The sequence below is a fragment of the Halictus rubicundus genome, chromosome 14 (assembly GCF_050948215.1).
Source record: "Halictus rubicundus isolate RS-2024b chromosome 14, iyHalRubi1_principal, whole genome shotgun sequence".
Classification (NCBI taxonomy): domain Eukaryota; kingdom Metazoa; phylum Arthropoda; class Insecta; order Hymenoptera; family Halictidae; genus Halictus; species Halictus rubicundus.
In genome coordinates this window covers 1,182,396-1,200,769 of record NC_135162.1, presented here as the reverse complement: position 1 = coordinate 1,200,769, position 18,374 = coordinate 1,182,396, and the positions used below count along the sequence as shown (strand labels likewise).

General features: G+C 40.9%; 1 protein-coding gene across 1 annotated transcript in view; it reads left to right on the top strand.

The window, feature by feature from the left end:
• LOC143360810 (juvenile hormone esterase-like) overlaps positions 1 to 18,374 on the top strand; it is a 46,545-nt gene that overhangs the window by 23,862 nt on the left and 4,309 nt on the right. Inside the window, exons 7-8 of the mRNA XM_076799965.1 lie at positions 15,370 to 15,669; positions 15,954 to 16,086. Coding sequence (XP_076656080.1) covers positions 15,370 to 15,669; positions 15,954 to 16,086 — 433 coding nt within the window. The remainder of the gene's footprint in view (positions 1 to 15,369; positions 15,670 to 15,953; positions 16,087 to 18,374) is intronic.

The following is an 18,374-nucleotide window of genomic DNA, read 5'->3' as shown; positions in this document are numbered from 1 at the left end:
CTCGTTTGAGCACTGTCTTGCCCATTCACTTCTCCTTCTTTCTTTCTCCTAGCCTTTCTTCAAATTTCCATGCCCTTCTTGCACTCCTTACACTCAACTTCTTTCTTTTCCTTTCCTCCCTCATTATGTATCCCGGTGTATTCTATTCGATTCTATTCCTAGTACCCATCTCAGATATCGTTCCTGTGTTGCCTCTACCCCCCCCCCCCCCGTTCCCATACCTACTCTCCGTATCCCATAACTGGCCATATTAGAGCATCGAAATACTATTCCCTTCTTTTGTAATTATCTTTGAAATACCTTCATTCCTATACCCCACACATTCCTCATTATACTTCCTGCCTACCAGCTTCTGTCTTGTATCTGTCTTTCTTGCCCCCGTTTCTCTTGAATATGTGCCCTAGATATTTCATCTTTTCTACCTCTTCCACCGTTCCTTCTCCCCATCTCTATAGTTTTTCTTCTGCCTTCTTCGCTCAAACCTCATCATCTTTGCCTTTTCGCTGTTCACTTCTAGCCCTATCTCTCTTATATAATTTCAAAACTCTTCCATCATTAACCTCATTCCATTCTCATCCTTCGCCAATAGTACTAGATCGTCGGCATAAATAGAATAAACAGCTTCGGACTTATCTCACCCCACCCCTCCCTAATCATGTCTCTCCATACACTGTTTCTAATCTTTCCTTTAGCTCTTCACTTACCCCTCTTTCCCTTAGCGCTATCCCTAAATTCTTTCTGTTTACACTATCAAACGCCGCCTTTAAGTGCACAAAACATCCTATTATTTTTCTTTTCTTCTTCGCCAACTCTCTATTTATTAGATAGTTTAAAACATATATGTTGCTCATAATTCCTCTCTCTTTTCTAAACCCTAATTGATTCTCCGGCACCATTTTCTTCTCTTCGATTTCTCCTTCCAATCTCTCCTTGAGTACCATAGTCTACACTATTTTGTACATCGTATTTAGTAATGTCACCCCTCTATAACACTCTACTAACCTTCCACCTCCTTTCTTTCTTATCGGTACTATTACGCTAACCTTCCACTCTTCCGGCTATCGTTCTCCTTTCCTATTGCATATTTCCGATACTTCCCTCCTTAACTTCAGTTCCACCATATTTCCAAATCTCACTCACTATTCCATCTTCTCCCGCAGCATCTCCTCCTTTCATTCCTTTTATCACTCTTTCTTACTCTTCCATTCCAATCTCTTCTTCGTTCTCATCAAATTTTTCTCATCTCTCTTCTATCTTTTTTCTCGATGTTCTTTTTGTTTTTTTGCTTTCTCTAAATATCTCCTCTTTTCTTTCTTCTTCTTCCCTGTCGCCTCTTTCCTTGCTTTCTCTTTCTTTTCTTTTTCATTTTGTTCAATTACTGCCCGATACTGAACATACTGAACAGCCAGGCATCCAAAACAAGCGTGACGTCACAACATGGCTGTCAATGACACATTTTCTTAAATATCAGGAAATTTAACGTTTTTATGGTAACATCAGGGGATTTCTACGCTAGAAAAGACATGTGCAATGTCGATACGACGTATATTTTGTTAATTATTTCTATATTTAAAACGTAAATCGTAAGATCCCAAAATGACCGACTCGCAGTTCTGCTATTTTTCGCTACGAGCGCTGATTTGTGTTTCCGATGACTGCTTGACATCGTTTTGACGCGAAAAATCGGAGCATCGATGAGATCGGTTATGTAGGTAACTTGTATACCGTTTGGATTACATCTCAATGCTACATCTCCCGATATTTAAGAAAATGTCATCGTCAGCTACAATCTCGTTGTATGCCAGTGCCAACCTTGCGTTTCCAAGTCAGTGGAAAACTTCACACCACCGCCGTGAGTGGCCGAAGCTCGAGAGCCGTCGCAACCACAACATTGTCGGCTATATTGGTGTGAGACCAGAAGCCCACTACTAATCCAATTACAAAACTTCGTTATTTTTCGTTATTTTTTTATGAAACTTTTACCAACATATTCGTGGCATTTTTGTAATGAAAATAATACCAAATATGATATATGTAATTCCGATGATATTTACGTGTGTAATGAACGATGGAAGTCTTTCCATAACAATTACATTAACGGAAAATTAGTGTAAATGTGATCCGAATAATATCGTGTTTGATATCATTTTAATCAGAATGATGCCACAAATATATTGGTGAAAGTCTCATAAAAAAATAATTAATAATAAAGAAGTTAAATTTTTCATTTCAAGGCCTGCGCTCACGCGGGCTTTGATCTGTGCCGGCGGCCACGACTCTCTGCGGCTCCTTCCTTCTCATACGCTGTCCTTCTCAGTGTTCGAAACTTTTATCGATTGTTACACAAGTAAATATCATCGGAATTATATCATATTTGGTTTCATTTTAATTAGAAAAATGCCACGAACATGTTGGCAAAAGTTTCATAAAAAAATAAAGGAGTTTTGTAATTGGATTAGTACTGGTCTTCTGGTCTCACACTGATATAGCCGACAATGTGTGGCACACTCCTCGGCGACGACGGCTATCGAGCTTCGCTGTCCGCTTCTCCGTGCAACATTATATCGGAGATCGATATTCCTTCCGTTTGTATGTCATAAGTTTCTTATGACTTTCAAACGGTATGACTCTCAGGTTTCCAGCGTGCCTTGTGTATTTCAAATGGGACGGTCGGCGAGAACCACCGATTTCGTATGAGTGTCAGTAAAAAGAACGGCGGGACTGACATACAATAAGATTTCACTGTATATTGTGACGTCACGGTTGTTCACAAAGTCTCTTTGACAGGCAATGCTTCTTGCGTAGGCATTTTTTGAAAACGCAAAAGTAGGGCTTTTGAGAGAAATGGCGCGCTAGAATGATCTTTTATCTAGCGCACGAATTCAGTAGCCTGGGACGTATTCGGTAGTCTCAGCAGTAGAGGAAATAAAAAGTGGAAAAGAACAAAACAAAGTATACAAAAAAAGAGTAGAAAAAATTGTTTTCACAAAGAATCAAACTTAAGATTTTCGGAATATTAGTTGAACCCGAAGCTGTCGTCCTAAATCTCTCAATACATCTATTCATTAGTAATTCTAATTTTAAGCAGAATTTACTGCGCAAAAAATTAAACACTTTAGTAAAAATCACCCGATAAAAATAAATCTAGAATCTATGTTCAGATCATTTTTAATAGTATATAATTCTACGTAGTGTGACAAAATGTGACATTGCATATTATTCGCGTCTTCAGGCTATAAAAATCAGAAATTAATAATCGTAAATGTATATTTCCAATTAACATTCGTCATAGGAATAGGTAATCACTATAGATAAAGGCCTTTCTTTCACACGGAGGCACAAATCGTGGGCTACATTCACGCGTATGAGATACGTGAGAAAATGGTCAAAACAAGAACATTACATTCTCGACCATATACATACTTGAGGTAGCGTGAACGTGGCTCGCGATATGTATGGCGATACGTATGCGACACGTGAATCCCAATTCGCCTTTCTTTATGTGAAAAGGCTGTAATCGATGTTTGAATGTGTGAGCACAATCAAGCCGACACGACACAATCCGATACGTCCTGTTTGTTGTATGTGAAAACAAATGCCCTAAGCAGCAGTTGACATGTACAAACTACACTGAATTCTCGATATAAGTCTCTATAAGCTTAAAGATTAAAGGTCCCTAAACTACGTGTAACATAACACGGTCTGGTATATCGGTGTGAAACCAAAAGACCACTACTATTACAATAATAAAACTTCTTTACTTTTCACTATTTTTTATGGGACTTTCACCAACATATTCGTGGTATTCGTGGTAAATTTTGGTAATTATGCGGTGATTATGAGAAAAATCTACGAACACCCGCTAGATCGAATACACTGAATGGTATATCAATGAAAATTTTAAGTTTTACTTTACTGCAAAACCACTAACTATATCCCAATTAACTCCCAACCGTTGGCCACCGTTGGCCAACCATAAATGCTACTAGGGAAAATTGCAACACAAAAGATGTATATCCGAAGAAGCTAGATTTTACAGCCTTGTCAGCTTTACAAGTGCAATGTTGCCGCATTATATTCGTCCAAAACCATCGATGCTCGCATCGAAATCGTTTGACGGGTTCCTTTCCTGCTTTCCGGAGCTGTCGAAATTGGAGGCATATTGTTTCTTAATTTAAAGTATAGAATTTTCAATCGTAAATAACTTTATTATACGATCATCTAAATATTCATGGACTTGTTTACAAATCTTTTTAATTTTTACAGTTTTTTATGCAAACGTAAAATTGCTAAATGTTTCGAAATTTTTAAGTTCAAATTTAAAAGTGTTATATATCCGCGATTGATCTTGTGCGATCTGTCGGACGTCTGTTGTGTTAGCACTGCGAGGTGCCCGCTATTTAACGATTACTAGGCACGAAGGACCACCTTCCTTGATCGGAAGGAAATGAATTAAGGGTGAAACTATAGGTTTAAACAAACTATATTTCGACTATGAGGTGAGAACGTCTAGAGGAAGTCAAGTCACGGTCCGAAGTATGGGTCGAAGACCACTAAGTGACTTTGCTAATGGTTGACTTCTTAGAGCGATCTGACTGGGAGAACACGAGTTACAAAAAATCTAAGCTCGGTTCTCCCCACTACGCTAAAGTCTCAACCCTACTTCGGGGGTTTGGTGGGAGGATCTAGGGGCTGAGTGCTTGAGACAGGCCCAGGGTTCGCCAAGGCCACACATCCTTGGCGACCGAACCCTTTTTTTTTTTTTTTTTTTATCGTGAGGAAATGTTTTATACATACCCCGACTCCCTGGGGGAAGCCGGGGTTATGTGGGATTCTCCCCGGAGGATGAACCCCCGGAGACTACCCACTAAAACCTCACGCCCACCTAAGCTACATGGGAGGTGCCTGGATCACGCGAGTACTCAACAGGACACCTCCCAGCTATCATCATGCCCCGGGGGAGGGGTTAACCTCCCCCACTGCCTACGCTATAAGACCCCGGGCGGAGGGACCCGCCCGGTGTCCCCATCCCTGGAGCCTTCGGATTGGGCTTCCCGAGCCCCAGCTCGGTCCACCCACAGCTCCCGGAGTCTTCGTGCCCCGCTCGGGGCCGGTGTCCCGAGGGAACCAGCCCCGGCCGAGGCAAGAAGACGCCGCCACCGGAAGGAAGGGCCGTCGGAGGCGCGATCCGGCACGCCCCGACCCTTCCTTTCCCCAAACCCCCCACGGATCCCCCTCCCCAATCGGGGAGGGACGGACCGACACCCCCCACCCTAATCTTAACCTTAAACTTATCCTAACTTACCCTAACTTAACTAAACTTATCCTAAAAACACGCCATAGAGAGAGAGAGAGAGAGAGAGAGAGAGAGAGCGATCTTACACTAGTATCCGCCGCGTTCTTATTTTTCCCTCTCCCACACACACATGCTTCTCTGCTCTCCCCCCTCCCTACACCTCACCTATCCTTCCCCTGCCTCCTGGACCTCCTCTTCCGGCTGCTCTCTCTTTCACTCCATTCCTATGCATTCTCTCCTTATACTTCCTCTCCCATACCTCTTCCATTCATGCTCTTCCTCGATTCATCCACCTTCCTGAATGTTAATATGTCAATATATGTAATTAATTTGAATATTAATAGGAAAGATATTAGTGTCCAATACAAAAATGTTAAGAAAGGTGTAAACAATCGCAGCATAATAATAGTTGCAGTGTACACGTATACGCTTATACTGATATTCGTGGATTAAAAATTACGCAAATTAGAATACGTCCTCGAAAGTCATAAATAAAGGTCGTTGATGAACTCTGAAGGGAACGTTTTAATTTGTTTAGACTTGTTTTCATCAGCAAACCATTTACAATCTATTAATAACGTTTCAATGTCAGAATTGGGGATTGTAAGAAACATTTTACAATAATCGTATAGGAATAGAGTACACCTCACGAGTTAGTAACATGATCCAGGGACAGGTACATACATATATCAGTGAGACGATACTAATGCAGTGTCAACATTTTTTTGTTATTTATTATTTTTTCATGAAACTTTTACGAACACAATCGTGGAATTTTTCTGATAAAAATTACACTAAATATGATACAATTTGGATCATATTTACTTATTTATTTGATGATTAAAAATTGACTACAAGCCTCTGGTACATTCGACCGAAGCGTCGACGTTTCAGATTTTAGAGAATGACTGTGTTCTGCACTGAGGTAGCAGGACAGTCCTTTTGTCTTACGCGGGACAATATCGGGGAAGGGCTAATTTATGACATCCTGAAGTGTCACTTTCTCTTCCCGCCGGAGTGTATGACAACAAAAAGTTAATCCAAAATATACAATGTGTCCCACGAGCTCTGTCCACTTGAATATCTTGATTATTTCAAACAATACGAGAAAATGTTACGCACAGAAGTTGTAGGTTTTAAGAAACTACATAATATGGTATAAATGATATTCTTGCAAGTGGAGACGCAGAGAAGATATACAGGTCACCTTTGTTTCTTTAAATGGTAATTTCCAACTTTTTATGCTCGATTTCAATAGATTGGCGTATTCTGAATATAAAAGTACTAAAGTGTCCTAAAACTTACCGTTGCTGAGATATTTGACTGTTTTCATTCGATTACTTTCATTATGGAACGTATTCAAGGATATGCTCACTACGTCAAATGTAAACATTGGTAGGCTATCGACGTCTCGCAGTGTCAGTCAGCTTCTCAATTAGTGAACACAAGATAGTCAATATGAAATTTTCATTCGAAGAACAATTAGAGATGCTTCTAATTTATGGAGAAAGTAAGAGAAACGCAATTGTGGCTCGAAATTTGTACGGTGAATGATATCCAAACCGCATATGCCCTTCACACAAGATTTTTGAAAGATTGTATAAAAAATTAAAAGAAACTGGAAGTCTCTCTGTTCGTAAGTTGAATCGTGAAAAACCTGTATGTAGTGGTGAAGATAATGAAATTAATGTTGTTGCAATGGTACATCATAATTCTCATATCAGTGTACGTCAGATTCAGCGCGAATCTGAAGTCAGCAAAAGTAGTGCATCACGAATTCTCACTCGTGGCAAATATCATCCGTACCTCATTAGTCTTGACCAAACATTACATGACATGGATTATGTATATCGTGTTAGATTTTGTGGATGGGCTCAAGAGCAGCTACAAATCAATCCACTTTTTTTTTCTTTAATAGTATTTACCGATGGCACTGGGCGTGTTAATTTACATAACACACATTATTGGTCACTACAAAATCCTCGCTGATGAGAAATTGATCATCAAAGACGCTGGTCCATTAATGTGTGGTGTGGAATCATAGGCTAACAAATAATTGGGCCTTATTTCATTGACGGCACTCTTACTGGACAAAAATATGATACGTTCTTAAGAAATACATGCCATTAGAAAACGTGCCACTAAGCGTTCGTCAGACAATGTGATATCAGCACGATGGATGTCCAACACACTACGCCCGAAAGGTGAGAAGTACAGTTAATGAAATATTCCCAAACCGGTGGATAGGACGCGGTGGCACTATTTGCTGGCCAGCATAAAGTACAGATTTAACACCCCTAGATTTTTTCTTGTGGGGAACATTGAAAAATATAGTGTATCGAGATGCACCAACAACTCCGGAAGATATGAAGCAACGAATTACCGCAGCATGTGCTGCAATAGACGCTCCAACAATAAGACGTGTAAGAGACGCAACAGTTGAAAGACTACAACGTTGCATCGCTGCAGATGGCCGACATTTCGAACATTCTTCATGAAAACAGTCAAATATCTCAGCAACGGTAAGTTTTAGAACAAATACACTTTAGTACTTTTATACTCACAATACGCTAATCTATCGAAATCGAGCATAAACAATTGGACATTCCATTTAAAAAAACAAAGGTGACCTCTCTACGCTTTCACTTGCAAGAATATCATTTATACCATATTATGTAGTTTCTTAAACCTTATAACTTCTCCAAGTAAAATTTTTTCGTATTGTTTGAGATAACCAAAATATTCAAGTGGACAGAGCTCGTGGGACACACTGTATTATAATCTAAGAATCTTGAAACCTATCAACATCATATTTTAAATGCCGTTTCAGCAGCATCCTAAGTAGCAATTACATAAAAAATGCTAATTTAGTAACCCATATTTTAAGTTACAATTTAAAAAATTTATAATAAATAAAAAATATAATCTATATTTGGATGATGATTATTTAATCGCATCGTTAACAATACCATAATTAAAAAAAAATGTACATGCTGATATGCAAAAACAATCAAAGCAGACACCATAAATTTGTAAAGATTTGCTAAAAAAAACTAACAATTCGAGAAACATAATTACGTACCCATTGTATAACTGCATAAAAATATCATACTGACATTATTAAAACGTTGATTTAAAGCGTAAGATGAATACAAAATGAATAACTATTGAAATTAAATTATTCTAAATAAATGTTTTCTAATTTTGTAATAGATACAAATAATCACACGCATAACATTAAAATTAATATACGTAAGGATATTTATGGTGATAAATGTATCAATCAGCGTTACTGTAGTGCTACACTTCATTACTATTATACTACATCATTTCTACCGTTCAAATATGCGCGTCATATACATTTATAATCTTCAAATTAGATTAAGCACCCCTAGTAGAGATAAAGTGTACAAAATATTCGGTGCTTGCTAATACCACAGACGAGGTATAAGGATAGACCTATCATCTTATTGGACTTCATGTCTCATGTTCTGAAATATCGACTGTTCTAAAAATCAGAGGTTTTGGCACAGACGAGGTATAAGGATAGACACAGCGCGTATTTCGGCTATTTTACAAGTTACACTCGCAATTCTGGAAAAGTAATCGAAACGAGCCAATAAATGATTAATTCAACCTGAATATTTCATCTCTGTTTAAATACAATGCTTTCTGTTTCTATACACATTTTAAAGCTGAGTAAATGAATTTTTAATTTATACAAACAAACTTTTATTTATTGATAGTAAACAATTGTTGTTGAAAATTGATATACCTATTTGGCGCTATTTTTATCTTGAAATTGATTCATATAAACTGTTGTTGGCTTCTTTGAACCTTCTGCTACCAAATACAATTTTCAAAAGGACGGAAAAATATTCAGAAGATTGTCAACAAAAATTTTAATGACATTGTTATGCGAGGTCCCATATTTGTTACAATTTGCGGCGTGTCTTTTATTATATGTTAACATTACATATGTATACAATTATTAGTTCTTTTTCCCAAATATTTTTATAAGTTGTACAAGAATTTATTAATCATAAACACTAAATTTATATAAAATTCTGTTTATTGCTGATCTGACTTATCGTTATGTCGTAAAAGCATACAGGAGTTTAGATTTAGTTGATCTTTTACCATTATTGCTATCAGTTTTAAAACAATTGTTTATCGATAATAATTATCGATAATAACAGACATGCCGCAACTTGTAACGAATATGGAACCTCGCATAACAACTGTCATTAAAATTTTTGTTGACAACCTTTTGAATAATTTTCCGTCCTTTTGAAAATTGTATTTGATAGCAGAAGGTTCAAATATAAATAATATATTTTATAACGTTAAATTAATTTTAATTTCTGTCATCCGTTTATTCCAATTCTACTTTTCCGTACTCAAATTCCATTAAATGTATATACTTGTCCCGTTCTGCAACGGAATTTCCAGAGTTCTTTTTCCTGGCATTATTCAACACGACTCATTAGGTTCTTTTCAATTCAAAGTAGTGTACAATTTCGATATAATTTTTTAGTGCGAGACAATGTCGATTCTTCAAACGAACGCGGACGGACGGTACGCCTGTTGAAACTAGGTCTTCTTACCTAGGAGATTAGAGTTTCGAAATCATTGGGGCATTGGGCCCCAGAGTTGGGCAAAATATTTATCTAAATAAAAATTTCGAATAACGAATAAAAGATACAAAATTTTTATTCGTTATTTGAAGGTTCTAATAAAGAAAGTATCTTTATTCGACGAGTATCGAATAAATAATTTTATTTGACGAGAATTTATCCGACGAATAAAGATAATTTTTTTATTGGAAGCTACAAAGCTTATGCGTATTAACAATATTATTCTGATTCAAAATATAAAAGCATAAATTGCCAATAATGCTCGATTCTCCAGTTGTAATTAGAATAACATTGTTAATACGAATAAGTTGTAGAGCTTATCCCGATGAAAATGAGTCCAAACACGATATCATTTGGACTATCTTCAATAAGACTGTGTAAAGTAAAGGATTGCGGTGGTTGCGGAATGACAGGAGTCGGAATATCTGGAGACATTGGATATATTTTCCAAACACGTTAGTACAAAGGATGAGGACACGTTAGTCCGGTTTATTTCAACCGTACTCTCCCTCTGGGAATACGACGACGACGCGGTTTCGCCTGTTTTCTCATGTCCGATCGGCGGCCGGCCTTCATGGCCGTCCTCTCAGAAACGTACAGAGGAACTAGGCGTCCCTACTCTCAGGCGGCCAGGAAGCTACCCTGTTCTTTCCTCTCGGCGGGCGGCCGGCCTTCATGGCCGTCCTCTCCCATGTATCCAGACAGGCGTCCAGGTGCAACCCCTGTCCTCTCCTGGGCTGCTGGGCGTCCGATAGCATTGCTTCGTACTCTCCCATCCTGTAGGCGGCCGTGGTCTTACCTCGTCCTCTCCTAAAGGTGCAGCAAGAGTGCTTGCTCCGCGGTAATCTACCGATATTTATATGGACTCGTTGCTATCTTTATCAATAACGCGTTACTAGGGGTCTAGAAGGTTCCAGACCCCGCGGTTCCCCATTGCGCTGCCTCGGCGCAATTCTTCTGTTACATCGGGGGGTGACGAGGGGTCTTGACGCTTTATTGTTTTCTTGTCGCGTTACAACTGTAATTTTTATCGTAACATTACGTATCAATAAAAATTGTTCGATTACACTCGAATTTGAACTCATTTTCATCAGGAAAATCCCATCAATTCACTCGTCACAATTTTATGAAGGTATATTGAAAAATCTAAAAGTTTAAACTTTCATTCGTGCGCGATTCTCCATCTGCTTACATTGTATGCCGTTTGTCGGTCACTGTGTCTTTAAGTTCGGCGCTCGTCGGACCTCGTCGCCGTTTATTCGGGCTGGCAAAAATTATTCGAAGATTTATTCGAAGCTTTCGAATAAAAGATACAGATAAAAGATGAAAAAATTATTCGTAGTTTGAATAAATCCGCTTCGAATAACGAATGAAGATAAAGTATCTTTTATTCGAATCGTTATTTAAATAATTTTTTATCTAAATAATGCCCAACTGTGTTGGGCCCATCATCAGTGATCCAAAAGAAGGCGTCTGGGTATGTTTTGAACATTTCGGATAATTTGGCAGAAAAATGTTTATAACAATAGTTAATCGATACTCAGTTATCTATAAATCCTAATAGAAAAAAATTACAAAACATTTTTTTTAATAAAAAATTATGGTCACCTTAATTTTTTAAAGGTCACTAAGTATTTTTTATTACATATGGTTGTAGCTGATGTCAAAACGAATCTTTTATTTATTCTTAACAAATGTAGTAATAATTGGTGTTCAAATTTCAAATATCTACTGATTAGAGGCTATTTATATACATATAACCAAGTTACGTTCAAAGCTTAGCTTTGTAGTTTTTAGAAAGTTATTAAAATATTTGTTGTGTAATGTTCATGAAAATTTTCATAAAAACCACTTGCTATATAATCCACATATGATTCATATAACGAAATCTTGTTTGTTTCTTTTCTTATTGTTGACAGCAACATAGTTAATCAATAATAGGAACAAAATTATGTCATCCTATAACAATAACAATATAGTTCTAAACAATGAATTTATTCGTGTATATATTACATTTATAAAGTACATATTAATATTTGGCTGTTTACAAGATTTCGAATTTTGCTGTTAAACATATTCTTTATTGTACGTACAGTTTCATTCATTTATTATTTATACCCAACATAAAGTTTAATTAATCATAATCGAAATTAGTATTTGAAATCGTAGAAGCATTTTAGAAAACAATATTCTATTGTATTCGCGAGACTGCACTGACTATGTGTATATAGCTATTTTTAATTTTATTTCCTACCACTAACGACGCTGTCAGCAGATTTTAGTTCCGGTTGATAATACAGGATGTGACACGAAAATGGTAATGGGGTTACGTGACCTCACAAAAGTGGGCCACCAAAATACATTGGATGATAGATCTATCCTATACCTCGTCTGTGCTAATACACATGAATGCATCAAATATCGGTAACATTGGACGCGACATCTAAATAGTACGGGAGCTCTTATTGCCTCCCCGAGTCCTAGACAAAGAAGCCCATAAGGTGCAACGTCTATACGGGTCATAAGTCTGTGGTCTGGGTTAGCTTCGGATATGTTTATCAGAGAGGAAATGAGAGTGCTCACGCTCGGGGTTTTAGTGTCCCCACTTTTCCTGCATCATCTTTTTGATGCAGGTTCTGGTCCAGGCTAAAAAGATGATGCAGGTTCTGGTCCAGGCTAAAAATTAGACTAGGGGGCAGCACTATACCGGGAATGTGGGTATTTCCCTCACATCAATGTGGGGATTACGACCACTGAACACACCGATGTGAGGGAATGGTATGTGGACCGACGGTCCTCCACGGAAGTGCCGGACTGAGAACGGTAATCTCGCACCAAGCGAGAAATCGGGGTCACCAGTGGCCAGAAGCCACACGCTCTCTACTGAGAACGCACGAAATAACCTCGTCCAAGATGGACGCGCCACGCGGCCGCGACGAATAGGAATTTGGTTAGGAACATGAGGCCCACTCCTCGTGAATAGTGTATACGTCGAGTAACGACGGAAGTAACGAGATTTATTCAACTTAACTCGTCAGGAGGACGCGATACTCGGTAACGAGTCGCAGTAGTTACAAAATGAAAACCCGGCACGGTCCAGCGGCACTACGCCGCAGAGTCAGGAAGAATACAGAAAGACACACGTCTATATGCTACGACGATTGCACAGAAAAGACCGAGCGAATCGCCGGCGAGGCGCTCCTCGCCGCGAACGCGCGGTTAACGCAGGCGCACTAGCGCATGCTCTTCGGCACATGCGTCTAATTGTAAGTGCAGCCGTCCCCACAGGAACACTAAAATCTCGGACGTGAGCACTCTCATTTCCTCTCTGCGTTTATATTTACTTTTTATTGCTTTATAGGGGTGATTGAGCGTGGCGGTAGATATCGCTTAGAAATGTGTCCAGACAATAAAAAAGACACAATCACATTCATTGGTTTGATGCAAAATCATGAAGTTGGTACGGAAATGCCGGTGAGGTACAAAATGTTATGTTGGTATGGTAAAAAATAAAATGATACAAATTTTTTTCGAGTCGCCAAAAAATGAGGTAAAAGGCAATGAGGCTATTTGCTAAATATGAGCTCAATCCTACATGACCGATTTTCGGAAATTTAGCCAAACTGTTAAGAAAGGCAATGAATGTCTATGTAGCTCCTGTATCTTGCAATTAATGCAAACGATTTTTTGTTGCATGAAAATCTGCAGTCAAAGCCACTGAACTGTCAATACTGTTATCGCAAGATTCACATCTTGTAACCGTTTATTTTGCTATTGATGAGCCTGCACGTATGCGCGTACACCGATAGCGATAAAGGGACGGTTACGACCCTTGTATGACGAGGTTCGTGCCTCCAGGCACTGGAAGACGGAGAGGTTCTAAGTACTCTTTGAATTATTCGGAGACGATGTCGGAGGTAGAATGACAATATATTCTTCTCTCAGAACTGTTTACATTCGTCGTCATATATTACTGTATTGATAGTAATAATGTGTTTACGCCTATTGTTGCGCGACCCTGAGCTATCTTGCCACCGCGTAGGTACTCGCACTAATCCTGCTCTAACTCCACGTCTGGGTCCTTGTATTCTTTAAGAATTTCGCGTTTCTCACGCCGCGATATTGTCGGTTGCGGCGCAGATTCATCGCGACCTTCCCGAACGAACGTGAGTCGTCCTAACACACGAGCACCCCGCTGATTACTCACGAGATGTGCACGTATGACGACACCTATAAGGCGTCGGTCAAGCAGCCGACCCTGAGGATCGCCTCCGTCGTCACCTCCATGTGGTTTCGGATGTCTTCCGGTATCGGTGGGATGACTTCAACGGCACTAACCCTATCGCGTACCGCGACGCGACTTTCCCGAACGACGGAGGGTCGTCATAACACACATGCATTCTGCTGATATCTCAGAAGACGTGCATGTATGGCGACACGTACGAAGCCTAGGTCAGGCTGCCGACCCTGAGGATCGCATCCGTCGTCACTTGACGCGAGTTCGGATGCTTTCCGGTGTCGGTGGGATGACTTTGACTTCACTGACCCGTTCGTATTCCGTACCGCGATTATTCCGAACGATGGTCGTAGCACACGTGTACTCTGCTGAAATATCAGGAGGAGTGCACGTATGGCGACTCGTACCAAGCCTCAGTCGGCCAACGAATCCTGATAATCATACCCGCCGGCACTAGGCAGCGGATTCGGGTGCGCTTCGGGTTCGGTGAACCTTCCTCGACTGTACCAAGCCTGTCGTGAATTTCGATCCCGTATTATCGCGTAACCAACTCGGGATCGACGCAACTCCTCTAGTCTCGCTTTTGACTTTACTTGGTCACGGCCGTATCTTACGGCCTGCAAAATTTACGGCTACACTGTCGTGCGGTTTGCACGACAAGCTCCTCTGTTTGAGGCGTGCTCGAGACGAAAGGAACGCAGTCGGTTTGACTATATCGTTCCTGAGTCGGTTTGACTCGATCGCCGCGTACCGGACCGCCCGAAACTATTGACGCGTGCTAGGCCGCTCCCAGACTTAGAGTGCTACAGTTTCGTCGCGCATCGACCTCCTTCGATCCGTATCGCGTGGGGATCGATGCGCGCACATACTAATTAGTGGGGGATCCTGCGATCCTTCATTAAGACAAGGATGGCAGGACGGCCAGAACGTCGTGTTGGGGGCCCGCGTCGATCATGCAACGCACTGCCTGAACGATACGTAATCGATACGGTTACAACCTTTTATTAATATTTTAAATATTCCTATTCCAAGTTCGAACTATTTATTCTTATGTTGTGTAGTAATAATAATAATAACTAACACTAACATCATCTACATGAAATAGTTGTCAAGTTTGTTTGCACTTCGACGTCATGTTCTATCACGGGGTAAATCATTGATATTTAAATCTTTGTTCATGTGTCTGTATCGTTTTACAGATTATGTCGGACAACCGAATCACGCAACAACAATCGGAAACTTTATAGACCAACAAATCGATGTTGACGCGATCACCGAGCTGATACTTGGATCAATGGGAGCGACGATATTCAATATGATGCCTGATGCCTTACTTGAAGTTTTTGTGAAACTTATGACCAATATATTATTTATTGCTCCCATCGATCTAACGCAGACATATTTCTCGGAATGGAATAAAGGAAATCCCATATTTTATTATCGACTATCGTACTTGTCGGAATACAGTGTGCACTCGATGGAGGGCGAAACGATAAATGGTAAAACAAAATCTCCTGTTTTTCTTTATACATAGAAGTCATTTAAAGCCTGCATTGATGTATTAATTTGTATAAAAAGAAGGAAACGTAATCTTTTATCGGCTAGGCATTTGGAATATATGTAGAGTAAACACTTACTTACGTACTTTGAAAATTTTAAGAGATTCCATTTAACTTCACAGATTGAACGAAAAAATATAAAATAACAGAAATGAACCACACTAATATCAAATTAACTTTTTTTTAAATTTAGGAACGCTTTTAAACGACCTGTTTAATTCCAGGAACGGCCCATATGGATGATGTTGGATACTTATTTAATGTGCTATCGTTGAATGCACCGACAGACCATAAACATCCATTCAACGTCTTCCGAAAGAAGCTTGTCAGGTTGTGGACGAACTTTGCTAAATATGGGTAAGGCTAAGTAATCAAAATGACAGCTCGGATAATAGAGGGTGACTGACAACTGGTCGTACAACCGATGCAAGTTTTCAAGTTCGCGCGCTTAGCATTTGTAAGAAGTCTAACGTCATGAATCTGACGCGTCAGATGATTCCTATTCAATATCGCGCGCGTTCGCCGATTTATTTTTCATGTAGAATCACCCAATTTTTGGTTGTACCACCAGTTACCGATGTAGTACTCTTTATTTTTCCCCTTAGGGTTACAAATGCATTTTCCATTCCTTCCTTAACCTAATCCTTACCTCTACCTTATCTCTACTCCCTCTCTCCCTATCCGCGCCCCCGCCCTGTACTCTCTCGCCGTTCACTCGCCTCCGCTCTCTCACTCGCTGCTCGCCATCGTTCGCTCGCTCGCGCGCACGCTCGCCGTATTTCCCTTTCCCCCTTTCTTACGCACACACTCTCACACACCCTTCCCTAACCTCATGGACCCCCTCTTCCGGTTGATCCTCATTCACTCCTTTCTTAAATTTTTCCTTCATTCATTCCAACTTCTCACATACTTCTTCCACTCATATTCTCTCTCCATTCGTCCACCTTCCTCAACCACTCCACCTCTTCCCCCTCGTCCCCTAGCACTTCCCCCACCATCCCCTGCCATCCTCTTCCTTCATTCCCTCCCATACACATTTCCCATACGTGTTCCCACGTTTCCATCTCCCACCTACATACCCTACACATTTTCTTGTCATTCTCCATCCAATACTTCCCACCTCTCATCCCATTATCCATCCTGTCCTAGCCACCCTTTGTCATCTGCTCTCCCCCCACCCTTTCCTCAAATATCCTGGTACCCCCTCTCCCTTCACTATCCCATACCACTTGTTGTACTTTGCTCTTCCTATCTTTTCCCATCTCTCGCCCTTCTGCATCTCCTTCTCCATTTTCACTATCTCCCCACTCACTATCTCTCTCCTCTCCTCCATCATTTCTTCCGTCTCTGCTGTCCTGCCTTCCCAGAAACCCCGTCTCTCCTTCTCCCACCCATCTACCGTCCCTCCCCTTCCCCTTACCTGCTCCCAACACAGTCTTGCCAATTCCCCTCCTTTTCCCTCCCTCAGTTTCTTTTCGAAACCCCATGCCCTTAACCCCGCTCTCCCCCTCAACAACTCCCTCTGCAACTCTTCCCTGACCATGTACCCCGGCGTACACCTCTCTACCCCTAGCACCCATCACAGATACCTATCCTGCATTCTTTCCAGCCCTTCCCTCTCCTTCCATCCCCAAATTTCCACCCCATAGCTGACCACCGACCATACCAGCTTGTGAAACAGCCAGATCCTCCTTCCCCAGTCGTTCCCGAACCTTCTCTTCCCGATCCACCACACTGGCCCCATTACCGCCGCCCCCTTCCTAATCCTATCCTCCACGTGTTTCTTCTGTCCCCCATCTCTCGTGATAACATACCCTATGTATCTAAACTCATTCACTTCCTCCAACACCTTACCTTTCCATCTCCAAGTTATCTTTTTCCGCCTGCCTCCCCCCTTCTACACCTCGTTAGCTTTGACTTTTCTACGTTCAGCTGCAGTTTTCTCTCGTCCAGATATTTTTCCAACCCCCTAATCATTCCCCTCATGCCCTTCTCCTCCTCCGCTACCATTGCCACGTCATCCGCGTACGCCAGTGTGCATATTATCCTTCCCTTTAACTATACCCCCCCCCCAACGCCCCTTCACCAGCACCTCGTCCATGTACACCAACAGCAGCTTGAACAATAGCGGCCTTAACGGGCACCCCTGTCTCACCCCCCTTGCCGTCCAAAAACTTTCCCCTTTCTCTTCCCCCACTCTAACCTTACTCTTCGTCCCCTTCAGAATTTCCTCGCATCTCTCGACCAGCCCTTCCGTTACCCCCTCTTTCTCATTGCCCTTACCAGTACTTCCCTATCTACCGAATCGAATGCTGCCTTCAGATCTACGAAAAATATCACCATCTTCCATCACCAACTTCTATCTTGCACATAGATGTTGTCCACGCACCCCACTCCCTTCCTGAAACCCGTCTGGCTCGCGGGCAACAATCCCTTCCCCTCCACCTCCTCCCTCAACCTCTCTGACAGAATCGCTGCGTATACCTGCTGTCCCCCTTTTTCGCAATTGGTACCACTATCCCCTCCGACCACTCCTCCACCCAGCCCTCCCCTCTCCATACCCTATTACACACCCTCCACAGTCCCTCTTCCACCTCGCCCCCTCCATACTTCCATACCTCATTCCTGATCCCATCCCCTCCCGC